At 40.6% G+C, this 21,196-nt stretch overlaps 1 protein-coding gene across 1 annotated transcript in view; it reads left to right on the plus strand.

Annotated features, from left to right (window-relative positions):
- ABCC11 (ATP binding cassette subfamily C member 11) overlaps positions 1–21,196 on the plus strand; it is a 69,221-nt gene that overhangs the window by 30,749 nt on the left and 17,276 nt on the right. The window contains exons 12-20 of the mRNA XM_043986256.1: positions 6,428–6,552; positions 8,360–8,432; positions 9,965–10,168; positions 11,727–11,861; positions 11,972–12,053; positions 13,361–13,450; positions 14,432–14,535; positions 16,323–16,523; positions 19,379–19,605. Of these exons, the coding sequence (XP_043842191.1) occupies positions 6,428–6,552; positions 8,360–8,432; positions 9,965–10,168; positions 11,727–11,861; positions 11,972–12,053; positions 13,361–13,450; positions 14,432–14,535; positions 16,323–16,523; positions 19,379–19,605 (1,241 nt within the window). The remainder of the gene's footprint in view (positions 1–6,427; positions 6,553–8,359; positions 8,433–9,964; positions 10,169–11,726; positions 11,862–11,971; positions 12,054–13,360; positions 13,451–14,431; positions 14,536–16,322; positions 16,524–19,378; positions 19,606–21,196) is intronic.

Consider the following 21,196-nt stretch of genomic DNA (forward strand, 5'->3'; position numbering starts at 1 on the left):
CCAGCAACTGGAAAGTTACTGAACAAATCATGCTACATGAATGCAATGGAATATTAACAAAGGAATGGTATATGTGAAGAATACAAAACAACATAGGAATACTTGCATGCAGTGAGGAAGAGAGAACGAAATAGAACCACCCCCCCTCCAGTAATTCACAATTTCTACAACTATGTAAGTGAAGAAAATTTTAAAAGGAACAAAAATAAGGTCAAACATGAGACAGGAGTGCACTAATTTATAACAGAATACCCATACTTCCTCTTTACAAATGGAAAATTACAAAAAGTACAAGATTTAATATACAATTGAATATACAATCAGTTGCAAGTACACTTTTATGCTTGTCTGTCTTTTTTACTAAGTGTCTGAGGGTATTTTACATTAACAAAAAATTAACTAGAAATATGCTTGGAGGTTTATATGATATATTGAAAAATCATCAATATTTTTTTCTATAAGAGACTTCCTGGGTTCTTGTCCAGTCAAACCCCATCACAGTGGCTTCTGTGTACCAGCTGCCAGGTCATTCACCCTCCTTTCTCAGGAGTTCAATAGCTGGCTCACCATCCTCCCCAACTCTTGCCCTTAGACTAGGGGACTTCTAAGTCTACGCTGATGTTGTTGTTCAGGTGTTTCAGTTGTGTCTGACTGTGACCCCATTTGGGGTTTTCTTGGCAAAAATACTGGCGTGGTTTACCCTTTTCTTCTCCAGCTCATTTGACAGATGAGGAAATTGAGGCATAAAGGTTAAGTGACTTGCCCAGGGTCACACAGCTAGTAAGTGTCTGAGGCTGTCTTTGAACTCAAGACTGGCACTCTCACCACTTTCCACCTAGCTGCCCCACTCTGACACTTTTTCAAACTCCCTAACCTCTGAATTCCTCAGTGCCATGGCCTATTCTACTTAGTTACACATAGAGATGATCACACCTTTACCTGCAATTATTTCACTTCCTTAATAATTAAAAAAAATCTGAAAGTAGAAATCAAAGAGAAGTGCTGGGGGAGGAGCAGGCCTGAAATATTATGGCCTAAACCCCACAACACCCTGCCTACAAGTGAACCAATGGTTTGTTTTATTTAGTTTTATTTATTTGTTTTTTGTGGGACCAAACTACAGAATGGGAGGGAGGGTGCATAAAAGGGGAGAGGAAAAGAAGATAGATGAGAATATATAATAAAGCTAATCAAGTCAAAGATTTACAGTGAAACGGAAATAATTCTTGAAGTCTCTCAGAAAGAAGAGGGCTTATTGGAGAATATATAAGGAAGCAAAGATAGGGACTGAAACAGGGCAGGGAGGGGAGAAGGGGGAAATTTAATTTTGTGATGGAGGAGGTCCTTACAATGAGTATAATCTGCAGGGATTTAATGTTTAGAGAAACAACTCATGCTGCCTCAGAAGGGGAAGCAGAGCTCCTGAGGGCACTGACATACTGGGGAGCAGGAGGGCATAGATTCAGAGAAGAGATTTCATCAGAATGGGCAAAAAAAAAAAAAAGATCACAGGGAGGGCAATGGGTAGGAGTGAACTATAGAATCAGTGACATAGGAAAATTCCTACCATGGGGTAATTCTTGTATCTTCTCTATCACCTGTAGGAATTGGTATTTCTAAGAGTGAGGTGCAACAGAATAAGGGCAGGGAATAAGATCTACAAGGCAATAACAGAAACTTTGGCAGACATATCTTGGAATAGGCACCACAGAAGCTTTAATTCCATGAGAAATATAGAGAATAGAGAAGGGGTAAAAAAGCAAAAGGGTCATCAATCCAAGAAAAAAAAGTCTAGAATAGGCAAAAAAGTGAAAGATAAATAATGAAGAGAACGAGGGAAAGAAAGCTTTTTTAGAAAGAGGTGCAGAAAATAAAATAAAAAACTAACATTTAAACAAGTTGAAGGGGAGTCAGTTAGTCAATAAGCATTTATTAAATGCCTACTATGTGCCAGGCCCTATACTAAGCACTGGGGATATAAAAACATTCCCTGCCTTCAAGGAGCTCACAGTCTAATGGGGAAAGACAATAAACAAACACATATGTACAAACAAACTATATACAGAATAAATAGGAAATAATTAACAGAAGGCAGCCAGGTGGCACAATGGATAGAGCGCCAGGCCTGAAGCCTGGAAGAGTCATCTTCATGAGTTCAAATCTGGCTTCAGATACTTCCTAGCTGTGCGACCTTGGTCGGATCACTTAGCCTGTTTGCCTCAGTTTCCTCATCTGTAAAATGAGCTGGAGAAGGGAGTGGCAAATCACTCTAGTATCTGCCAAGAAAACCTCAAGTGGGGTCATGGAGAATTGGGCTTGACTGAAAATGAGGTTGTATGGCGTTACTGAATCATTAAATGATTTGTCCCTGGTCACCCAGCCAATATGGGTCAGAGGCAGGAACTTAACCCCATCTTCCTGACTCTGAAGCCAGCTCTCTATCCACTAATCTGTGCTGTCATTGTGCTGTTAAAATAAAGAGCAGAAACAAGAGATGAGGAAATATATAGTTTCCTCCTTCTCTGGAGAAGTGGGTGACAAGTATGCGGCATGCTGTTTGTGATGTCAGATGAGACCAAGGTGTGGCTTGGCTTTGCTTAAATTTTCTTACGGGTTTTATATGTTTCAAGGGGAGATTCACTGAATAGGAGAAGAAGGGGAGTGGTATATTTAGGAATGATTGTGATGTAAAAACAAAAGGCATCAAAAAAGCTTAGGCAAGTCACTTAACCTCTAAAAAAAAACCAAAACAAGCAAAACATTTATTTTTAAAGGAAGAGGTTAGATTAGATGACCTTTAAGATGCCTTCCTGCTCTAAATTTATGATCCTATGAATTATTTGTTTGTTTGTTTTTTGCAGGGGAATGAGGGTTAAATGACTTGTCCAGGGTCACACAGCTAGTAAGTGTCAAGTGTCTGAGGCTGGATTTGAATTCAGATACTCCTGAATCCAGGGCTGGTGCTTTACCACTGTGCCATCTAGCTGCCCCGGATCCTATGAATTATAAAGAGATGGATTCCACAGGAAGAATAAGCCTTCTGGGGGCTAATAACAGTTTTCTTAATCCACAGTCCAGCATAATACACCTTTCCCAAAAAGGACAATTCCCCTATTTAGTGATCAAAATGTGATCCAGGGGCAGCTAGGTGGCGCAGTGGATAGAGCACCGGCCCTGGAGTCAGGAGTACCTGAGTTCAAATCTGGCCTCAGACACTTAACACTTACTAGCTGTGTGACCTTGGGCAAGTCACTTAACCCCAATTGCCTCACTAAAAAAAAAAAAAAAGAAAAAAAAAGAAAAAAAATGTGATCCAACCAACAGGCATTTCTAGCAGCATAACTGAAACTGGGAAAAGGGGAATAAAAAACACCTTTATAATATAACACTATTGTGGCAACATAATGGAAACAATCCTGGGTTTTGAATGAGGAAATATAAGATTTAAAAAAATCAATTTTGATTGATATCTTGTTTTTACATCACCTGCATTTACCTCTGTATTCCTTTCTTCTCTTTACCTAGAGTGCCATTCCTTATAATAGAGAGGGCTTTTTTTAAAGGAAAGAAAAAAAATCAGCAAACCAATCAACACATCAAAAAAATATGGTGTTATGAAGCAATGTTTCATACTACCTCTGCAAAGAGGTGGGTAAGGGAGGAGACTTTTTCATATCTCTTCTTTAGGATCAAGGGCAGTTAGGTGGCACAGTGGATAGAGTGCTAGGCATGAAATCAAGAAGACTCATCTCCCTGAGTTCAAATCTGACCTAAGACTTTTACTAGCTGTGTGACACTGGGCACAATTATTTAGCTCTGTTTGCCTCAGTTCTTTAACTGTTAAATGAGCTGGAGAAGGAAATGGCAAACCACTCAGTTCTTTCACTGTAAAATAAGCTGGAGAAGAAATGGCAAACCACTCTTTAATCTTTGCTAAGAAAACCCCTAGGGACAGCTAGGTGGCTCAGTGGATAGAGCACCGGCCCTGGAGTCAGGAGGACCTGAGTTCAAATCCAGCCTCAGACACTTAACACTTATTAGCTGTGTGACCCTGGGCAAGTCATTTAGCCCCAATTGCCTCACCAAAAAAAAAAATACCAAGAAAACCCCAGATGAGGTCACAGAGTTGGGTCTGATTGAACAACAATAACAACAACAGCAATTGGTCACTATAATTTTTTTTTTTTGGTGAGGCAATTGGGGTTAAGTGACTTGCCCAGGGTCACACAGCTAATAAGTGTTAAGTGTCTGAGGCTGGATTTGAACTCAGGTCCTCCTGACTCCAGGCCGGTGCTCTATCCACCATGCCACCTAGCTGTCCCTCCCGGTCACTGTAATTTTGTAAACTTCCATTTCGATTGTTTTGTAGTGGTTGTTTTTTCACTTACACTGTTTTAGTCATTGCAAATATTGTTTTCCTGGCTCTGTTTACTTCACTTTGCTTCTATTCATACAAGTCTTTCCAGGCTTTTATGTTCATGTTGTTTCTTATAGCATAATAACATTCCATTCCATACGTGCACCACAATTTGCCTAGCCATCCCCCAAAAGGCATCCATTTTGTTTCTAGTTCTTTGATACCACAGGAAGGTGCTGCTATAAAGATTGTGGTGTGTGTGGAGCCTTGCTTTTTGTCAGTAATAGCAGTGAAATCAAAGTATAGAGACATTTTATTCGCTTTATTTGCATGACTCCAAACTGCTTTCTAGAACACACCAGTTCATAGCTCCACCAATAACACAGTGCTCCTGCCCTTCTGCAATTTCTCCAACAATGACTATTCCCATCTTTGGTCACCTTTGCAAATTTTGGGAATGTGAAGTGAAATCTTAGTGTTATTTATGATTTGTATTCCTCTTCTTAGTGATAGAGATCATTTTATATGGTTGTCAAAAGGATGCAATTCTTCTTTTGGGAACTTTTTGTTCATAACCTCTGACCACCTATCTATTAGGGAATGACTTTTGATCTTATATTTCTGCTACTTGTCTATAAAGTTGTATATCAAACTCCTATCATAGATATTTGATGCAAAGATTTTTTTTCCTCACAGTTGACCACTTCCCTTCTAATCCAAGATGCATTAATTTTGTGTGTGCAAAATTTTTCAATTTAATGTAAATACAATGATCAATTTAATCTTTTGTAATTGTCTCTATCTCTTGTTTAAGACTTTCCCTTATGTGAGTTGTCTCTCCACTGTGTTCCTCATGTAATCTTTATGCTTGTTTACTCTCCCTTTTGATGGTGTGTATGCTTGTGGGAAAGTATGCCCTAAGTTTATGGGTTTGGGGGAAAATGTCCTGTTATTGCTTTTCTTCCATACTATTTCAGTAAATGCCTTTGCTATGAAAAAGAATTTTCACCCTTCCCCCCATAACTTGTGAAAGGTATATGATCTACCTTCTCTTCTATTTTTATATAGTAATGATAAGAAACAGGGCAGCTAGATGGTATAGTGGATAAAGTATGAGGCCTGAAGCCAGGAAGACTCACCTTCCTGAGTTCAAATCTGGCCTCAGACACCCACTAGCTGTGGGAACCTGGGCAGGTCATTTAACCCTGTTTGCCTCAGTTTCCTCATCTGTAAAATGAGCTGGAGAAGGAAACAGAAAACTACTTTGGTATCTTTACTAAGAAAACCTCAAATGGGGTCACAAAGGGTCAGACATACTTCAAATTGCTAAACAACAATAATAAGAAATGTGAATTTTAATCTTTTTTCTGATCCTTTGTAGCTGTTAAATTAACTCTCTGAATTTCAGGCAATGTGGTACAAAAGAGTGCTGCATTTATAATCAGAGGGCCTCAGTTCAAATCCTGACTCTGGTACTTACTATCTGTGTGACTTTAGGGCAGATACAATTTAACCTTATTTTCCATCCTCATCCTTCCAAATGAGAGAGTTAGACTAGATTTCCTTTAATTTCCCATTAATTTCATATCTATGTTTCTTTAAAATGCTGTAAGTATATGAATTATTATTCACTCACTTCTTCACTTAGTAATTTATGACCTTTCCCAAAATAACAGACCTGCTTTCTCCAAAGTGTCATTTAAAAAACAATTTTTAAGTATTAATATGTAACCACTAAGTTAGACAATGGCAAAATTATGTAGATGGGGTAGATGTTTGACATCTTTAACAAAAAATGTAGAATTTATTCAGTGCTCTAAATTCATCTTAATCCGTATTGTTTGTATTTCTTTGCAACTCCCAGTATTAGGGCAGGTAGAATTCTCTCCATTTCAGAAACAGAAAGCCTGAGGCCCAGAGAGGGGAAGCCACTTACTAAAGGTCCTAGTGCTCATTCAGTGGCAGAATGAGCCACTGCTCATTGCACAGATACTGGTGCCTTTCCCACTGGCCATCCCCGTCTCTATCCCAGTGTCTTGTTTCTTATGTTGGCTATCCCTTCTACTACAGATGAATTTACATTCCGGGTCTGTGGGGGTGAATGGAAGTTTGGCCTATGTCCCCCAGCAGGCATGGATATTCAGTGGGACTGTCAGAAGTAATATACTCATGGGAGGAAAATACGACCAAGCCAGGTACACTTCAGATGTCATTTTGTGGATTTGAGGGGTGGGAAGGACCAGAGGTATGCTGCTGGGGTGATGAGGCTGGGACAGATTTGGGATAGGATCTCTGGTTTCACTAGGCAGTGAAGAACTGCACACACATCACCAAATTGCACTGAGAAAGGGAGAACTCACATCAGGGAAACCAAAGATCCTTGAAGGAAGGATATGATATATATTCTGTATCTTCCTTGGTCCATCCCCACTTCCACTCCATTCTTTCTGGGGTTGGGGATGGGACTATATATGGTGAGAGTAGAAGTAGGTGGGGAGTAAGCCCTCAGAGTCTATTCCAAAGGTGTACTGCATGGGGTCTTTCCCGAAGAGCTTCTTAACTTGGGGGTGGGGGTTGAATGGCCACTCGGTTTGTTACAATTTGATTTAGAAATATTTTGTTTTCTATATTAATCTCCCTTTCAACAAGGTGCTGGGTGTACATGTGTGTGCATGGGAGACAGTATGTTGGAGTGGACAGAGAGACAGCTCGGGGGTCAGGAAGACGGGTTCAAATACTGCTTTTGACATATCATTAGCAACTGTGAGACAACAGGGACAAATAACTCGGCCCTTTTGTGCTCCTTGCAGCTTTCTAGGGCTATACATTATCAATGACTTACAGTTCTGTTTTAGTAGAAGGAGTCCTTCCACTAGGAGTTATCTTCACCAATGACATAACAGGTGCAGCTTCCCCTCATACTTTCTATCCACCCACTCACTTACCCACCCACCCACCCACCCACCCATCCACCCATTCATTCATTCATCCATTCATTTATCCACCCACCCAGCCACACACCTATCCATCCACTCATCCACCCACCCATTTATCCATCCATCCATCCATCCATCCATCCATCCATCCATCCATCCATCCATCCATCCATCCATCCATCCATCCATCCATCCATCCATCCATCCATCCAGGGGTGTGCTGTAGCCAGTTCATATTAGCTTGCTTGAGTTAATTGTTAAAAATTTTAGTGTGAGAATTTATATCTCAGAAATCAGCAAATGCTATAAATCAGGGTTTGACTTATTGTTTTGTTAACTGTCTCAACTTAAGAAAGCATTAGAGAAAATGTTAATAATGCAGATAAAACTTAAAATTGTGTTGAGTGCTTTGAAGAGCCCGTTGTGAAACATTTACCAGCATACTCCTGATTATACAATACATATACACACGTGTATATATCTATGTGTAATGTATATGTATATTTGTGTATATATCTATATCTATCTATGGGGAGCTAGGTGACAGTGGATAAAGTGCTGGGCCTGGAGTTGGGAAGACTCCTCCTGATGAATTCAAATCTAGCCTCAGACACTTACTAGCTATATGACCCTTGGCAAATCACTTAACCTTATTTGCCTCAGTTTCCCCATCTATAAAATGAGCTGGAGAACGAAATGGCAAAGCACAACCACAAAAATTATTTAATCATATTCCCACGTCTCTGTGTGTGTGTGTGTGTGTGTGTGTGTGTGTGTGTGTGTGTGTGTGTGTAGGGAAACTTTGATACAGTGGATAGAGAGCTGGCCTTAGAGCCAGGAAGACCTGTGTTCAAGTCCCATCTCGGACTGAGATGACTGTCAGTGACATGTTTTGTGAAAGCAGAGAACATTAAAACCTAAAGTAACCTAAGAAATCCTCTGGTCCCACTCTTCTCACTTTACAAAAAACTAAAGAGGGGAAGAGACTTCCCCAAGGTCACATGAATTAGAATCATAAATGGATAGATTGAAAACTGTTCACTTTCAACCTTCTGGTTTTCCTCAGATATCATCAGGTGATCCATTCCTGTTCATTGACGAGAGACTTGGAAATTTTGCCCTATGGAGACATGACTGAAGTGAGTCATATGAGAGAGTCTGGGTAGATATCAGGTCACATCAGTCTGGTTATTGACACCTTCAGATTATAGAATCTCTTGGGGGCAGCTAGGTGGCACAGTGAATAAAGCACCAGCCCTGTATTCAGGAGGACCTGAGTTCAAAACCGGCTTTAGACACTTGACACTTACTAGCTGTGTAACCCTGGGCAAGTCACTTACCCTTCATTGCCCTGTCCCCCCAAAACAAAAACAAAAATGAAAAAACAACAACATCAAAAATCTTCATTAGAGAGGATGACTTACTGGGCAGAGGAAGAGAAGACATATATTTGGAAATGAATATGAGATAAAAGAAAAGGGTATCAATAAAAATAATGTAATTTTTAAAAATTCCCAAGCAAGCAAAAAGAAGACCCCATGACCATAAGAGCTATCACACAAGAAGAGCAGGTCTGAATGACTGTTTTCCCAGGCAAATCTGGACAATTTGCCTCCCTAGAGGTATCAATTATGATAATAAATACTGATGTTTACATAGTATTTTAAAGTTGTAAAACACTTTACACATATTATGTCATTTGAGCCTTATATCAAAGCTGTGAGTTAGGGAGCATAGGTAACGTTACCTCCGTTTTACACATAATAAAATCGAGATTTTCCAGTGATCACAAGGTGGTAGCTAAACCCAGGTCCTCCTGGCTTCAGGTCCGGCACTCCATTCACTATCCCCACTCTGTAACTCTTTTTTTTTTTTTCTGAGAGGCAATTTTTCTGGGAGGTTAAGTGACTTGCCCAGGGTCACACAGGTGGTTAGTGTCTGAGGCCATATTTGAACTCAGGTGCTCCTGACTCCAGGGTCACTGAGCCACCTTAGCTGCCCCTGTTTTTAACTTTTCAAAGCACATTCATATCCCCTTTTATATCTTACCATTACGAGTCCCCCCGGGAGATAGGCAGGGCCTTGTGATCCCTACTTTATAGATGATAAGACTGAGTCATGAGTGACATGAACAAAGTTACATAGCAAACAAGTGACAGGGGCAGGATTTGTACTAAGCCTCTTCACTTACTATCTGGTGGCATATATAGTAGAGAGAATGCTAGACTGGGACTTAGGATGAGCTGGGTTCAGTCCTTCCTTAGATACTGCCTCTGTGATGCTGAGCAAATCACTTAGACACTTCTGGCCTAAGTTTCTTCATTTGTAAAACAGGGATGATGATAGTTCCTACCTCCTAGCATGGTTGTGATGATCAAATGGGATGATATATGTGAAGCAGATTGCAGCCCTTAATGTGATCAGGCATTCGAGCCATTCTACTCTGCCACACCAGCTGTCTGACCTGTCTCACGCTTTGGATTCCCTGGCACTGGCACTGTGCATTTGGGCCCATTCTAACTAAGGGTTTGGCTTGAGCAAGAGCCAGTCATAGCCACTCCACTCAGGACACAGCTCTGGACAGAGATAACTAGGGATTTATTGGACTATGTTTATCATCTACCTCCTGCCGACCACCTTGCTCAGCTCTTCCCTTCTTCCCTGTTTGCAGATTGGGGAGCGGGGCCTCAACCTCTCTGGGGGTCAGAAGCAGAGGATAAGCTTGGCACGAGCCGTATATGCCAACTGTGAGATCTACCTGCTGGATGACCCACTCTCAGCAGTGGATGCCCATGTGGGGAAGCAGATATTTGAAGAGTGCATTAAAAAGGCTCTCAAGGGGAAGACCATGATCCTGGTGACTCACCAGCTGCAGGTAACAAGAACTGAAACTGGCATGGTAGGAGCCATTTATTGAAAAAATGCTGACTAATTAAAGTTTTACACGACCCCCCCCCATTCCCCATGATTTAATAACCACCTTAAAAAGAGTCCTGTCCATTCATATCAGGCAAATGGTATGCCCAAAGATTTAGACCTGGAAGAGATGCTGCATAGCGTCATGCCCAACCCCATCATTTTACAGATGAGGAATGACACCCAAAGGGATTAAATGATTTATTCAAGATCACAAGGTACTAAATAGCAGTGCCAGGATTCCAGCCTGTGTCCTCTGACAGTTCTCTCTACCACATGCTAAATGAGTTATAAGATATATAGATTTTATGCACAATACCTGGGGGAAGTTCATCTGGTAAAAGATTTTTATAGGCTGGTAAAATTTGAAAGCTGATCCACAAGATGGGATTGAGCTGTATGTCTTTAGCTTTATGAAGATACTGATAGTCTGATTCTACGTCCATAAGTGGAGTAAACAAGAGATTGGGGTAAGAAATAAGGAGGAAAGTCTTGATGATGGGGGGAGAGTGTGAGATTTTTGACCCTAAAGATTTTTAGGAAGATAAGAGATAATTGAGTGTTCTAGGATTTTTTTTTTTTAAGTGAGGCAATTGGGGTTAAGTGACTTGCCCAGGGTCACACAGCCAGTAAGTGTTAAGTGTCTGAGGCCGGATTTGAACTCAGGTACTCCTGAATCCAGGGCCGGTGCTTTACCACTGCGCCATCTAGCTGCCCCATCTAGGATTATTTTGAAACCTGCTGGTCTGAAAGCAAGGAATGGAGCCTTAGACTATAAGATTAACAGGATGAACTCAATGAATTCTCCTGCTCTAAATCTTGTGTTCCTACCACTCACTTGTTTGACTGTGCTTGATGCAATGGTTTTTCAAGAAAGACTTTATTGACTTAATTGTTACACAGACTGAATTTGCATATGTGCCCTGGCTCTACTCCCAAGTACAGGGCCCCCAAATGAAAGACAGCCAGTCTGGTAGGACAGCAAGAGTATTGGAATATCAATCAAATGGTGTGGATTCTAACTCTGAGTATGCCACAAGTTTACCTTGAGACCTCTGCTCTCTTGACTTGTTTCTCTGTCCATAAAATTAGGGGGTCATCTAAGGACTCTTCCAACATTCTATGGCTATTCAATAATTCCATCTCCCCACTTCCAGACAGAATTGAATCCAACCCACTGAATTCACAAAGACTTTAGATGAAAGAAAATCCTCAAAGTCTCATCTAGAATTGGGTTCTTAAAATACTATTGCTGTTGGGGCAGCTAGGTGGCGCAGTGGATAGAGTACTGGCCCTGGAGTCAGGAGGACCTGGGTTCAGATCTAGTCTCAGACACTTAAGACTTCCTAGCTGTGTGACCCTGGGCAAGTCACTTAACCCCAATTGCCTCACTTAAAAAAAATATTATTGCTGTTGTTGTAGAATAATGCCCCCAATAATGATAAGGCATTTAACATTTTTCAGATTCCTTTCACATCTGCAATCTAATCTCATCTTCTCAATTCATTTCTCTACAGTATTTAGAGTTTTGTGACCAAATTATTTTACTTAAGGATGGGAAAATAAGTGAAAGTGGAACTCATGGTGAATTATTGCAGAAGAAGGGACAATATGCCCAGCTTATCCAGAAAATATGTGGGGAGACTGTACAGGTAATCCCGACTGCCCTTGCAATTAATCCCTCAACCTGTGCTGTATTGGAAAGACACTATGCAGCATTGGGAGCATGTGTCTTTAAGGTACTGATGACTTTCTTCCCTAGAATGCAACAAATGGAGCTAAAAATACAGAAGAGATGACACAGGTGGAGATCTCCAAGGAGGGATTCTTCAATGAAAATTCAGGTAATGCTACCTTTAAGATTCCTTTGAGAATAAGTTTACATTGTCCAATAGCCAAGGTCTAGGCTCCATGTATCCTTTTCTCTCCTTTCAGCTGCTAACCCCTTCTTGATGGTCTTATTTTGGAAGTGATAATGGTTGTTCTCACTTAGAAAAAAAAATAATCCTTTCTCCAGGACAATGTCCCTTATCCACTTCAATGGTGGATGTGAGATGGTTAAGGGTATGGGCCAGGTGGGTCAGTGATAAGAGATCAGATCAGAAGGCAATGGGGCATAGTGGAAAGAGGACAGTTCAAATCCTGTCTGATATTAATGAGCCGCATGACCATGGGAAAAAAAAATCACTTTACCCTTCTGTGCCTCAGTATCCTTATATTGAAAAATAATATACTTGTACTACCTACCTCTCAAAGTTGTTTTGAAGAAAGCTTTATAAACTTTAAAATGTTTTGGAATTTTTGTTGTTATTTTTAAAGCATAAATTTCAGGTCTACAGAGCTGAGATGTATAGGGATAAGATTAGAAGCCTTAGATTAGGACCCTTAAGAACTCTGAGGGGGACAGGGTCTAAAAGCTTCCGACAGAGATAAAGAGATGGTTGCTTCCTCAGCAATGGACCAGGGCAGACTCAAGTTGTGACAGGGTTATGAGGCTGGTTCCATTCTCTCCAGCTCAGAAAAGCTCAATATCTTCTGCTTGAAGCAGAAGATGCTCTAATGGGCCTTTCATTTATGGAAGGGGTGGCATTTCCTCAGATGCAATGGAGCTTAAGCATTTGTGTCATGCATGAAACATACAAAGGTATGTTTCAGGGTATCTAGCAGGGCTGATGCTGGGTCCCAAGTAGCATCCCCTCTTTCTGGGTTCCCCCAGGTGGGGTCCCCCATAGGGAAGCCTTATAGTAAAGTAGCTATTTTTCTTGGGACTCCTGCCTTCATCTTTCTTCTCCTCTAAGGAGATTAGAGGCAATTGGGAAGGACTAAAGCCTAAGAAATAAATGAAGCACTTATAGAGAACTTTCCACACACCATTCTTAATGAGAGACAATGTCAAGAATGCTAGATGTAAGAGTTAGGAAATGTGGGGCTGAATCCAGCACCTAACAACTATGTGACTATGGGCTTTGCTTTTTTAAACCTCAGTTTCCTTATCTGTAAAATGGGGGTCATAGTACTTACAAAACCTACTCTTTACAGTTATTATGAGGATGATGCTTTTGTAAAAACAATGTTCAAGCGAAGGCAAGTTGCTTAGGAGAGCCAAGTGGTAGGAGGCATAACAGATCTGAATGTTTTTCTCCCTATCCAGTGCTGGAGACTCAGCTTACTGAAAAGGAGGAAATGGAAGAAGGTTCCCTGAGCTGGAAAGTCTATCACCATTACATCCAGGGAGCAGGAGGTAGTGCCATTCTTCAGTGACTGCCTTCATCTTTAGCTGATGCTATCTATGATCAGGCACACTCAATGCCTGGTCTTAGTGCCTCAGATGGAATGTGCTGGTGCCCTATAGCAAGAACATCATTTTGGCCTTGGATGTATTTCTATGTGTTGGAAGGGCATATTCAGGGAAAGAGGATTGGGAGGTGGCTCAACATTGTTTCTAGCATCCCCTTCCCTCACTTTCTTGTATTCCCTCCTCATTGGCAATCAATCAATCAATATTTTACTAAAACACCTAGTTGGTGCTTACATTTTTGCTAGGTGCTATAAGAGAGATAAAGAAATAGCAGATGATTCCTGCCTTCAAGGAAATGGCAGTATAATTGGGGAGACAAAATATATCAATATATAAAGACATAGGGGTGGGAATGGTCAGGGAAGGCTTCATAAAGAAGGTGGGGCTTAAATGGGACATTGTGGTATATGTTGCATCAGGATAGGAATAGGCAGACTGCAGTCTAAAAGAGTGTGGGGATGTATTGTGTATGTTGAGGAATGGGATAAGTATGAGAGAAATGTTAGAATTGAGGGCTAGCATCTCCCATGATATCCTTGTGGGCAAGGCGGAGAATGGTGGGCTGGGTGAGAGTATGGTTAATAGAGTTGGGTGAAATCATCGTTACTCAGAAGACTGGACCCAAGATAATATGATCAATATCAACCTGGATAGCGGTCCCAAGTTGTGAATTACAACACTCCATTACCAGCCTTATTCTATGATCCTTCACCCAGCACCACCACCTCCCATTTTCACAATACATCCCTCTTGTCCTACAACTAGGACACCAAGATGTTCAAGATGGATAGGGGCTCCAGGTGGGGAGGACCAAGAATTCAGGGACCAAGTTTGTCCAGTCACTTTGGGAAGCAGGATTCTGACAATATCTTCCAGGTATCCCAGAACTGATCCTCACCTATCTTCCCCTCATCCCCACCTCAGGTTACATCATCACTTTCCTGACTTTTCTTCTCATGATGGTGAATGTCGGCCTCACAACCTTCAGTTTCTGGTGGTTGAGCCATTGGCTCAATCAGGGCCCAGGGGTAAGTGCAGTGAGCATGACTTCCTGGGGACTGGTTCTGCCATGATGAGTAGGTCACTATGTTGAGTGTGACACTGAGGGTAAAACTAGTCTGCTGCCTATCAATACTAGCAAGAGGTCAGCATGGATATACAAGGTCCACATGTCCCACTAGCATAACACAACAACAACAACACATATTTATTAAGATTCTAGGGGGCAGCTAGGTGGCGCAGTGGATAAAGCACCGGCCCTAGATTCAGGAGGATCTTAGTTCAAATATGACTTCAGACACTTGACACTAGCTGTGTGACCCTGGGCAAGTCACTCAACCCTCATTGCCCCACAAAAAAAGAAAAAGATTCTATGTGCCACAGACAGCTAGGTGACACAGTAGATAAAGAACTGGCCTTGGATTCAGGAAGACCTGAGTTCAAATTTGACCTCAGACACTTGACACTTACTAGTTGTGTGACCCTGGGCAAGTCTCTTAACCTTCATTGCCCTGCAAAAAAATTCTATGCTCCAGACATTGTGCAAGGCAAAAATGTGAAAAACAGTCCCTGACTTGAAGTAGCTTGCATTCTGCCACTCTTTAGAAAGATGACTCGTCAGGAGGATGGGGGTTCAAGTCCCTACTCTGATACTTTTTAAACTGTGTGACTACAGAAGTCACTTTCCCTATCTGGGCCTCAGTTTCTTCCCTGTAAAATGAAAATAGTAATAATACTCCTACCTACCTTCCATAGTTGTTGTGGGAGAAGAGATTTGTAAACCTTACAGTGCTACAGAATTGTGAACTATTATTATTATAAGGGAAGAGCATTAAGATGTTGGGCCCCTTGTGGGTAGGGTAAATGAAAGGCAAAGAAAGAGGTGCAAAAAGTCCAGAAAGCCAACATGGCTAACTTTACAATTTTTCTGAAGGCCGGCCAACCCTGCCATCAAATAGATGTGCGACCTTAGGGAGCCAAAACATTTCACCACTTTGGATCTCAGTTTTATCATCTGTGAAAGAGGGCTAATAATTCCTGTCCAGACCTGACAGTTTTGCATAAACATCAAATTAGGTAATAGATAGGAATGTGCTTCCTTTGCCTATAATCTCTGAATGCTTCAAGATTCTACACAAAGTACCAAGTTGTCTATTCTGATCTTCAGTTGATACTGCTTGCTGCCCCTCTTCCTTTCCTCTATGCAAGCCTTATTTTTCTCCTCTTTGCCCCATCCCTTTCCACCTCCCTTCATATTTCCTTCTTTTGTTTGAAGGTTTCCAAATGTCCACTGTCTATATCTACCCTTTTCTCCTTATTGTCTATATATATATGGTCTATATTGCAACTAGATTAGTGTCAAGGACTTCTGGGCTGCAGCTCTGACTCAGTTGGGTAGATTAGTCTTATTTTTTCTTAATTCACATTCTCAGAAGCAGGATTGGGCAGGGGACAAGGGAACCATTTCTCCAAGCATGCTGTGAAAGGAGGTCGAAGCTTTGATATTATAGTAGCATATTAAGTTCATTCAGATGAGCACAAAACCCACCTACCAGCTGGTAGAGAAAGTGATTTAGGAAATCAGATTAATCAACATTGAAGTAGCTTCAGGAAGGGGGTACATCTTGAGAACAGAGTTTTAAAAGGTAGAGAGCAAAAGGAAGGCGTGAAATGATTGGAGGCATGGAGGAGAGGATCTAACAATGGGATTTCAATGTGTATAAATTCCTGATTCCATTTGAATAGGGAATAAAAGCCTCCTCTCCATTCGGCATTGCCCTTGATCTCACAGTGCTCTCCTTATTCTCTCTTTAAGGCTAATAACAGCAGCAAGATCAATGGGACAGAACAGATGGGCCCAGGAAGCCTACTGGACAATCCCCAGATGCCTTTTTACCAATTAGTGTATGGAGTGTCTGCCCTGACACTGATTTTTACAGGCGTCATCTCATCAGTCTTTTTCACCAAGACAACAAGGAGGGCATCCACTACCCTTCACAACAATCTCTTTATGAAGGTATAGTAACCATGTTGTACAGCTTCCATCTTGGTTCTGCTCTGGGGCCACAAACTTCATAGGTATGAGAAGAGGGAGAAGTGATTAAACAACAGGGTGTGTCTAGGAGTTTTAGTGGATTGCAATTTCAGTGAGTCAGCAGACAGCCAGAAACATTAAAACATTCAAGGGGCATAAAGGGATATAGGCATATCAAGGGATAAAGTAGAAGTCCTGGATTCAGGAGGACCTGAGTTCAAATCCAGCCTCAGACACTTGACACTTACTAGCTGTGTGACCCTGGGCAAGTCACTTAATGCCCATGGCCCCCGCCAAAAAAAAAAAAAAGAGTACATTCAGCCCAAGGAACATGATAGTCCTGCTGTACTCTGCCCTGGTCAGACTCTTTTACATTCAGGTCTGGCACCACAATTTAGAAAGGGACATTGAAAAACCAGAGTACATCTGGAAAAGTGCAACCAGATGGTATAAGGACAATGGTAAATATGGCTGTAAGATGTCATATGTAGTTTGGTTGAAGGAACTAGAAATGGTAAATCTGGAGAGGAAAAGACTCAGTGGGTGGGCATCCATAATAGCTATTTTCAAGTAACTGAAGGGTTGTCATGTTGAAGTATTAGACTGGTCTTGTTTGGCCCCAGAGACAGGACTAGTAGGGAGGTCATTTGCATCCAGTGTTTTGGCCAGTGTTATATTTTATTGTTTAAATTTTAAGTATGATTTCTTTTTGCATTCCTTTCATTGATTTAGATCATAAGAAGTAAACAATGAAATTTTAGGGAAATCTATTCAACTTCAAAAATGTAAAAATCTGACCCGTATGCAATGAATTTCCTTTTTTTTCCTCCTGCACTCCATTCTCTGCCAAATGTCTATTTCTCAAACAGAATATCAGGTGGGCTATTTGGACACCAGGGATTCCTAATGCAGAAAGACCTTTTCTGTGCAGGAGCATTTGTAGAGTCCCAAATTTAAGTACCATCTGTGGAGATATAGATTCCAAATGCTACTAGTCATCCTTCATTTTCTCAAGATTCCTGTCAGTTTTATGATGTAGCTGTCATTCCTCTGACCAAATTGAGCAATTTTCCCCCCTCCCCCCTGGAAATTTACAAACTTCTTCAGATCCAGGGATTTCAGCAACAACCCAATCTCAAACCACATAATGGATTGTCAGTTGACCTCCAAATAAAGATTTAATGAGATTTTGGTTGAGCATGTCTCTCCTTGCCTTTAATATTAATATCTGATAGAAACATTTTTTTTTTTGCAACCAGGCAACAATAACCTTCCTTACACAGCCTTGGTTGGCCACCATCTGGGCTTGGTTTCAGGTTCCTAAAAGACTGGATAATATATGTTTATGGCATGGGAGGTGACTTGTCGATTCATAAACATACTTTTAAGCAAAGCATAAAGAGGCAGAATGATACAGTAGCAATAACAGTATATATACTATTGTATTTGGAATCAGAGAACCTACATTTGAATGCTAATTCTACTCCAAACTACTGATGTGACTGAGCAAATTATTTTCCTTCTCTGGGTCCCAATTTCCTAATTTGTAAAGTGAAGGGACTGAACTGGACTGGACCATCTCTTAAGATCCCTTCTACCTCTGAATCTGTGACTCTATACAGTGGTTCATACTCCCTTTTCCCTATTCTTTTACTATTGTGTTCATCCCTTCTTCTTCTAAAAACACATAGTGCATTGTTTGTACCTTTCCTCTGCAGTTCCTTACACTATTTTGTTTTCTGCTTAGGTTTCTGTGTGTTTTATCCTTTTCACTAATAATAAATTTTGTAAGAGCAAGGGGACTCTATCAGATTATTATTATTTTTTTTTTAGTGAGGCAGTTGGGGTTAAGTGACTTGCCCAGGGTCACACAGCTAATAAGTGTTAAGTGTCTGAGGCCGGATTTGAACTCAGCTACTCCTGACTCCAGGGCCGGTGCTCTATCCACTGCGCCACCTAGCTGCCCTGGACTCTATCAGATTTAATTTTTCATTTCTAGTACTCAGCCCAGGCTCTTGTACAAAGGAAGCACTTGGTAAATGTTTGTTAAAATGGAAGATTAGGAACAGCTAGGTGGTGCAGTGGGTAGAATACAGGCCCTGGATTCGGGAGGAACTGAGTTCAAATCTGACCTCAGATACTTAACACTTACTAGCTGTGTGACCCTGGGCAAGTCACTTAACTCCAATTGCCTCACAAAAAACAAACAAACAAAAAAATGGAAGATTAAAATTCAGAACTAGCTGTGGCAGCATTGTTGTGGCTTATGTGTTTAGTCTCTATTATAAATGCATTTCAGCTGAATTTAATTCCAAGAACAGTTTATAATCCAAATAACTGTATGTTTACTAATGGTCCAAAGAGGGTTTTATTTGTTCTACTTAATTGATACCAGTGACTTTCTATTTATTTCAGTTAGGTGAAATTTTTGGAAAAGAAAAAAGTACTTATGAATTTAAGAAGTCATCAACTGATCAATGAACATGTATTTATTAGACATCTGTTATATATCAGGCGCTATGCCAGGCAGTGAGAATAGAAAGAAAAGAAAAAAAAAAACTCCACAGTACCTGCCCTCAAGAAATTTACATTCTGTCAGAAAATGGAAACTTTAATTAATCAATGACAGTAGAGATAGCCCTAAATTGGAACTCAGTAGCTTGGATTCAAGTCCTTGCTCCCTGCGTGACCATGGGCAAGTGACATCATCTCTTAGGGGCCTCAGTTATTCTCTTGGTAAAAAATATGGGGCTGGATTCAATGATGTATCCTGCTGTGTGATCCTGCTTGTAGGAGCTTTCACAATGCTGATGTCAGATGGTTTTATCTCTCCACAGATTCTTCACTGCCCCATGAGTTTCTTTGACACAACTCCTGATGGTCGATTTTTGAACTGTTTTTCCGGGGACTTGAATGAGTTGGACCAGATACTACCATTGATTGCAGAAGAGTTCTTACTTTTGTTTTTCATAGTGGTGTCTATTTTGATCATTGTGATCATACTGTCTCCTTATTTCCTGATTGTTGGAAGCATCATTGGTGTTATCTTTTTAATTTTATTTCAGTGAGTAGGTTTCTCAGTCAATTTGGCATTAAGCTTCATAATTTGAGAATGAAAAGTGCTGCATGTGTCATAATTGTCAAATTAGTAAAACTTGCATGTTGTGGTCAAAAGCCCTAATTCCACATATAGTGGATAGCATAGAATAGCATGAGAGAGAACAGCAAAAAGTAAAAAATTACTGGGGACAAGTAATATTAGTATATCCAAAGCCCAGGCCTTTGGAAAGGATTAAATTTGCAAGACAGAACCATGGCTGGCCAAAATAGAAAGTCCCTCCCAAAGACACTTTTTTAATGTCAAAAATTTTTGTGAACCCTCCAACCCCTAAATAGTTGCACTTATGCTACATGTTATGTTGGAGCTAAATAAAAATCCAAATGGCAATGCTTTCAGCCATATGGATTTGAGGACCTTTTACAATAATTCCATGTACTCTTGAGAACCACTATGCTAGAAGACACATTTTGGTAAGAGTCAGAATAACTGAAGAGTGGCACATTCTGGAACTAAATTTCACCTAGTGGTTTCATTTTTCCAGGGTCCTTACCTCCCTGTAAGTGTTTGGGTCCTATTCCAATTCAATAAATACTTGAGTGACAAATCTGTATGGGACCCTTTACCAAGTAATGAGAGATAAGAGGAGGAATAAGACTCAGTCCCTGCCCTCAAGGAGTTTAAACTCCTTATTGGAGATCATAGAGGAATAGAAATAACTACAGCACAGAATAAAACATGAGTGAAGTTTAAAGGAACAAAGGAGAATGATTTGGGGAGCAAGAAAAGGGGTGAGATGATAAGCAGAGAGTGATAATGGATTCTGGTTTGAGAGGAGGTCATTTTAATACCTCCTTTACTTAAGGTGAACATAAAATTATGAGATTCATTTTTTTATTTCAACAAAAGTTAGAAAATAACAAAATTTTACAAATATGTGCCAGTTGTTTGTCCTTCTTTCCCAAAGAGGACCATAACTTCAGATTGGTGTCATGACTTGTGCTGAATTGGATTTAAGTGAGGAAGGGCTGTGCAAGGTCACTAGCCTCACTCTCTCCTCCAGAGCCATCTGGGTCCAGTGACAAGATATACACCAGGATGACTAGATATGGCTGCAGATGTTTAAGGCAATTGGGGTTAAATGACTTGCCCAGGGTCACACAGTTAGCAAGTATCTGATGTGAGATTTGAACTCAGGTGCTCCCAACTTCAGGGTCAGTGCTCTATCCACTGTGACACCTAGCTGCCCCATACTGGGCAGCTATATGACATAGTAGGATTTGGGAGTTTGAGGACTTATGCTCAAATCTTTGCTTTACTTCTTACTACTTGTATGACCTTAGGACGAATCAAATAACCTTTTTGGGCCTCATTTCCTCATCTTGTAAAGTAAAGGGGTTAGACAGGTTACTTACAGCTTCAAATCTATGAGTCTAAAGCAGAGGTATTAGAGGTTTCATAGGTGTCAAACTCTTACCTTCAGGTCACATGGGCAGGTAAAATTCCCATGGGAATTGGATCAAAATATAATTGGTAAATATTTAACAAAATCAAGAAAAATACAATAAAATAAAAATGATGTTAATTTGTGGTTTTC

Source organism: Dromiciops gliroides, chromosome 2, assembly GCF_019393635.1.
Source record: "Dromiciops gliroides isolate mDroGli1 chromosome 2, mDroGli1.pri, whole genome shotgun sequence".
Taxonomy (NCBI): Eukaryota; Metazoa; Chordata; class Mammalia; order Microbiotheria; family Microbiotheriidae; genus Dromiciops; species Dromiciops gliroides.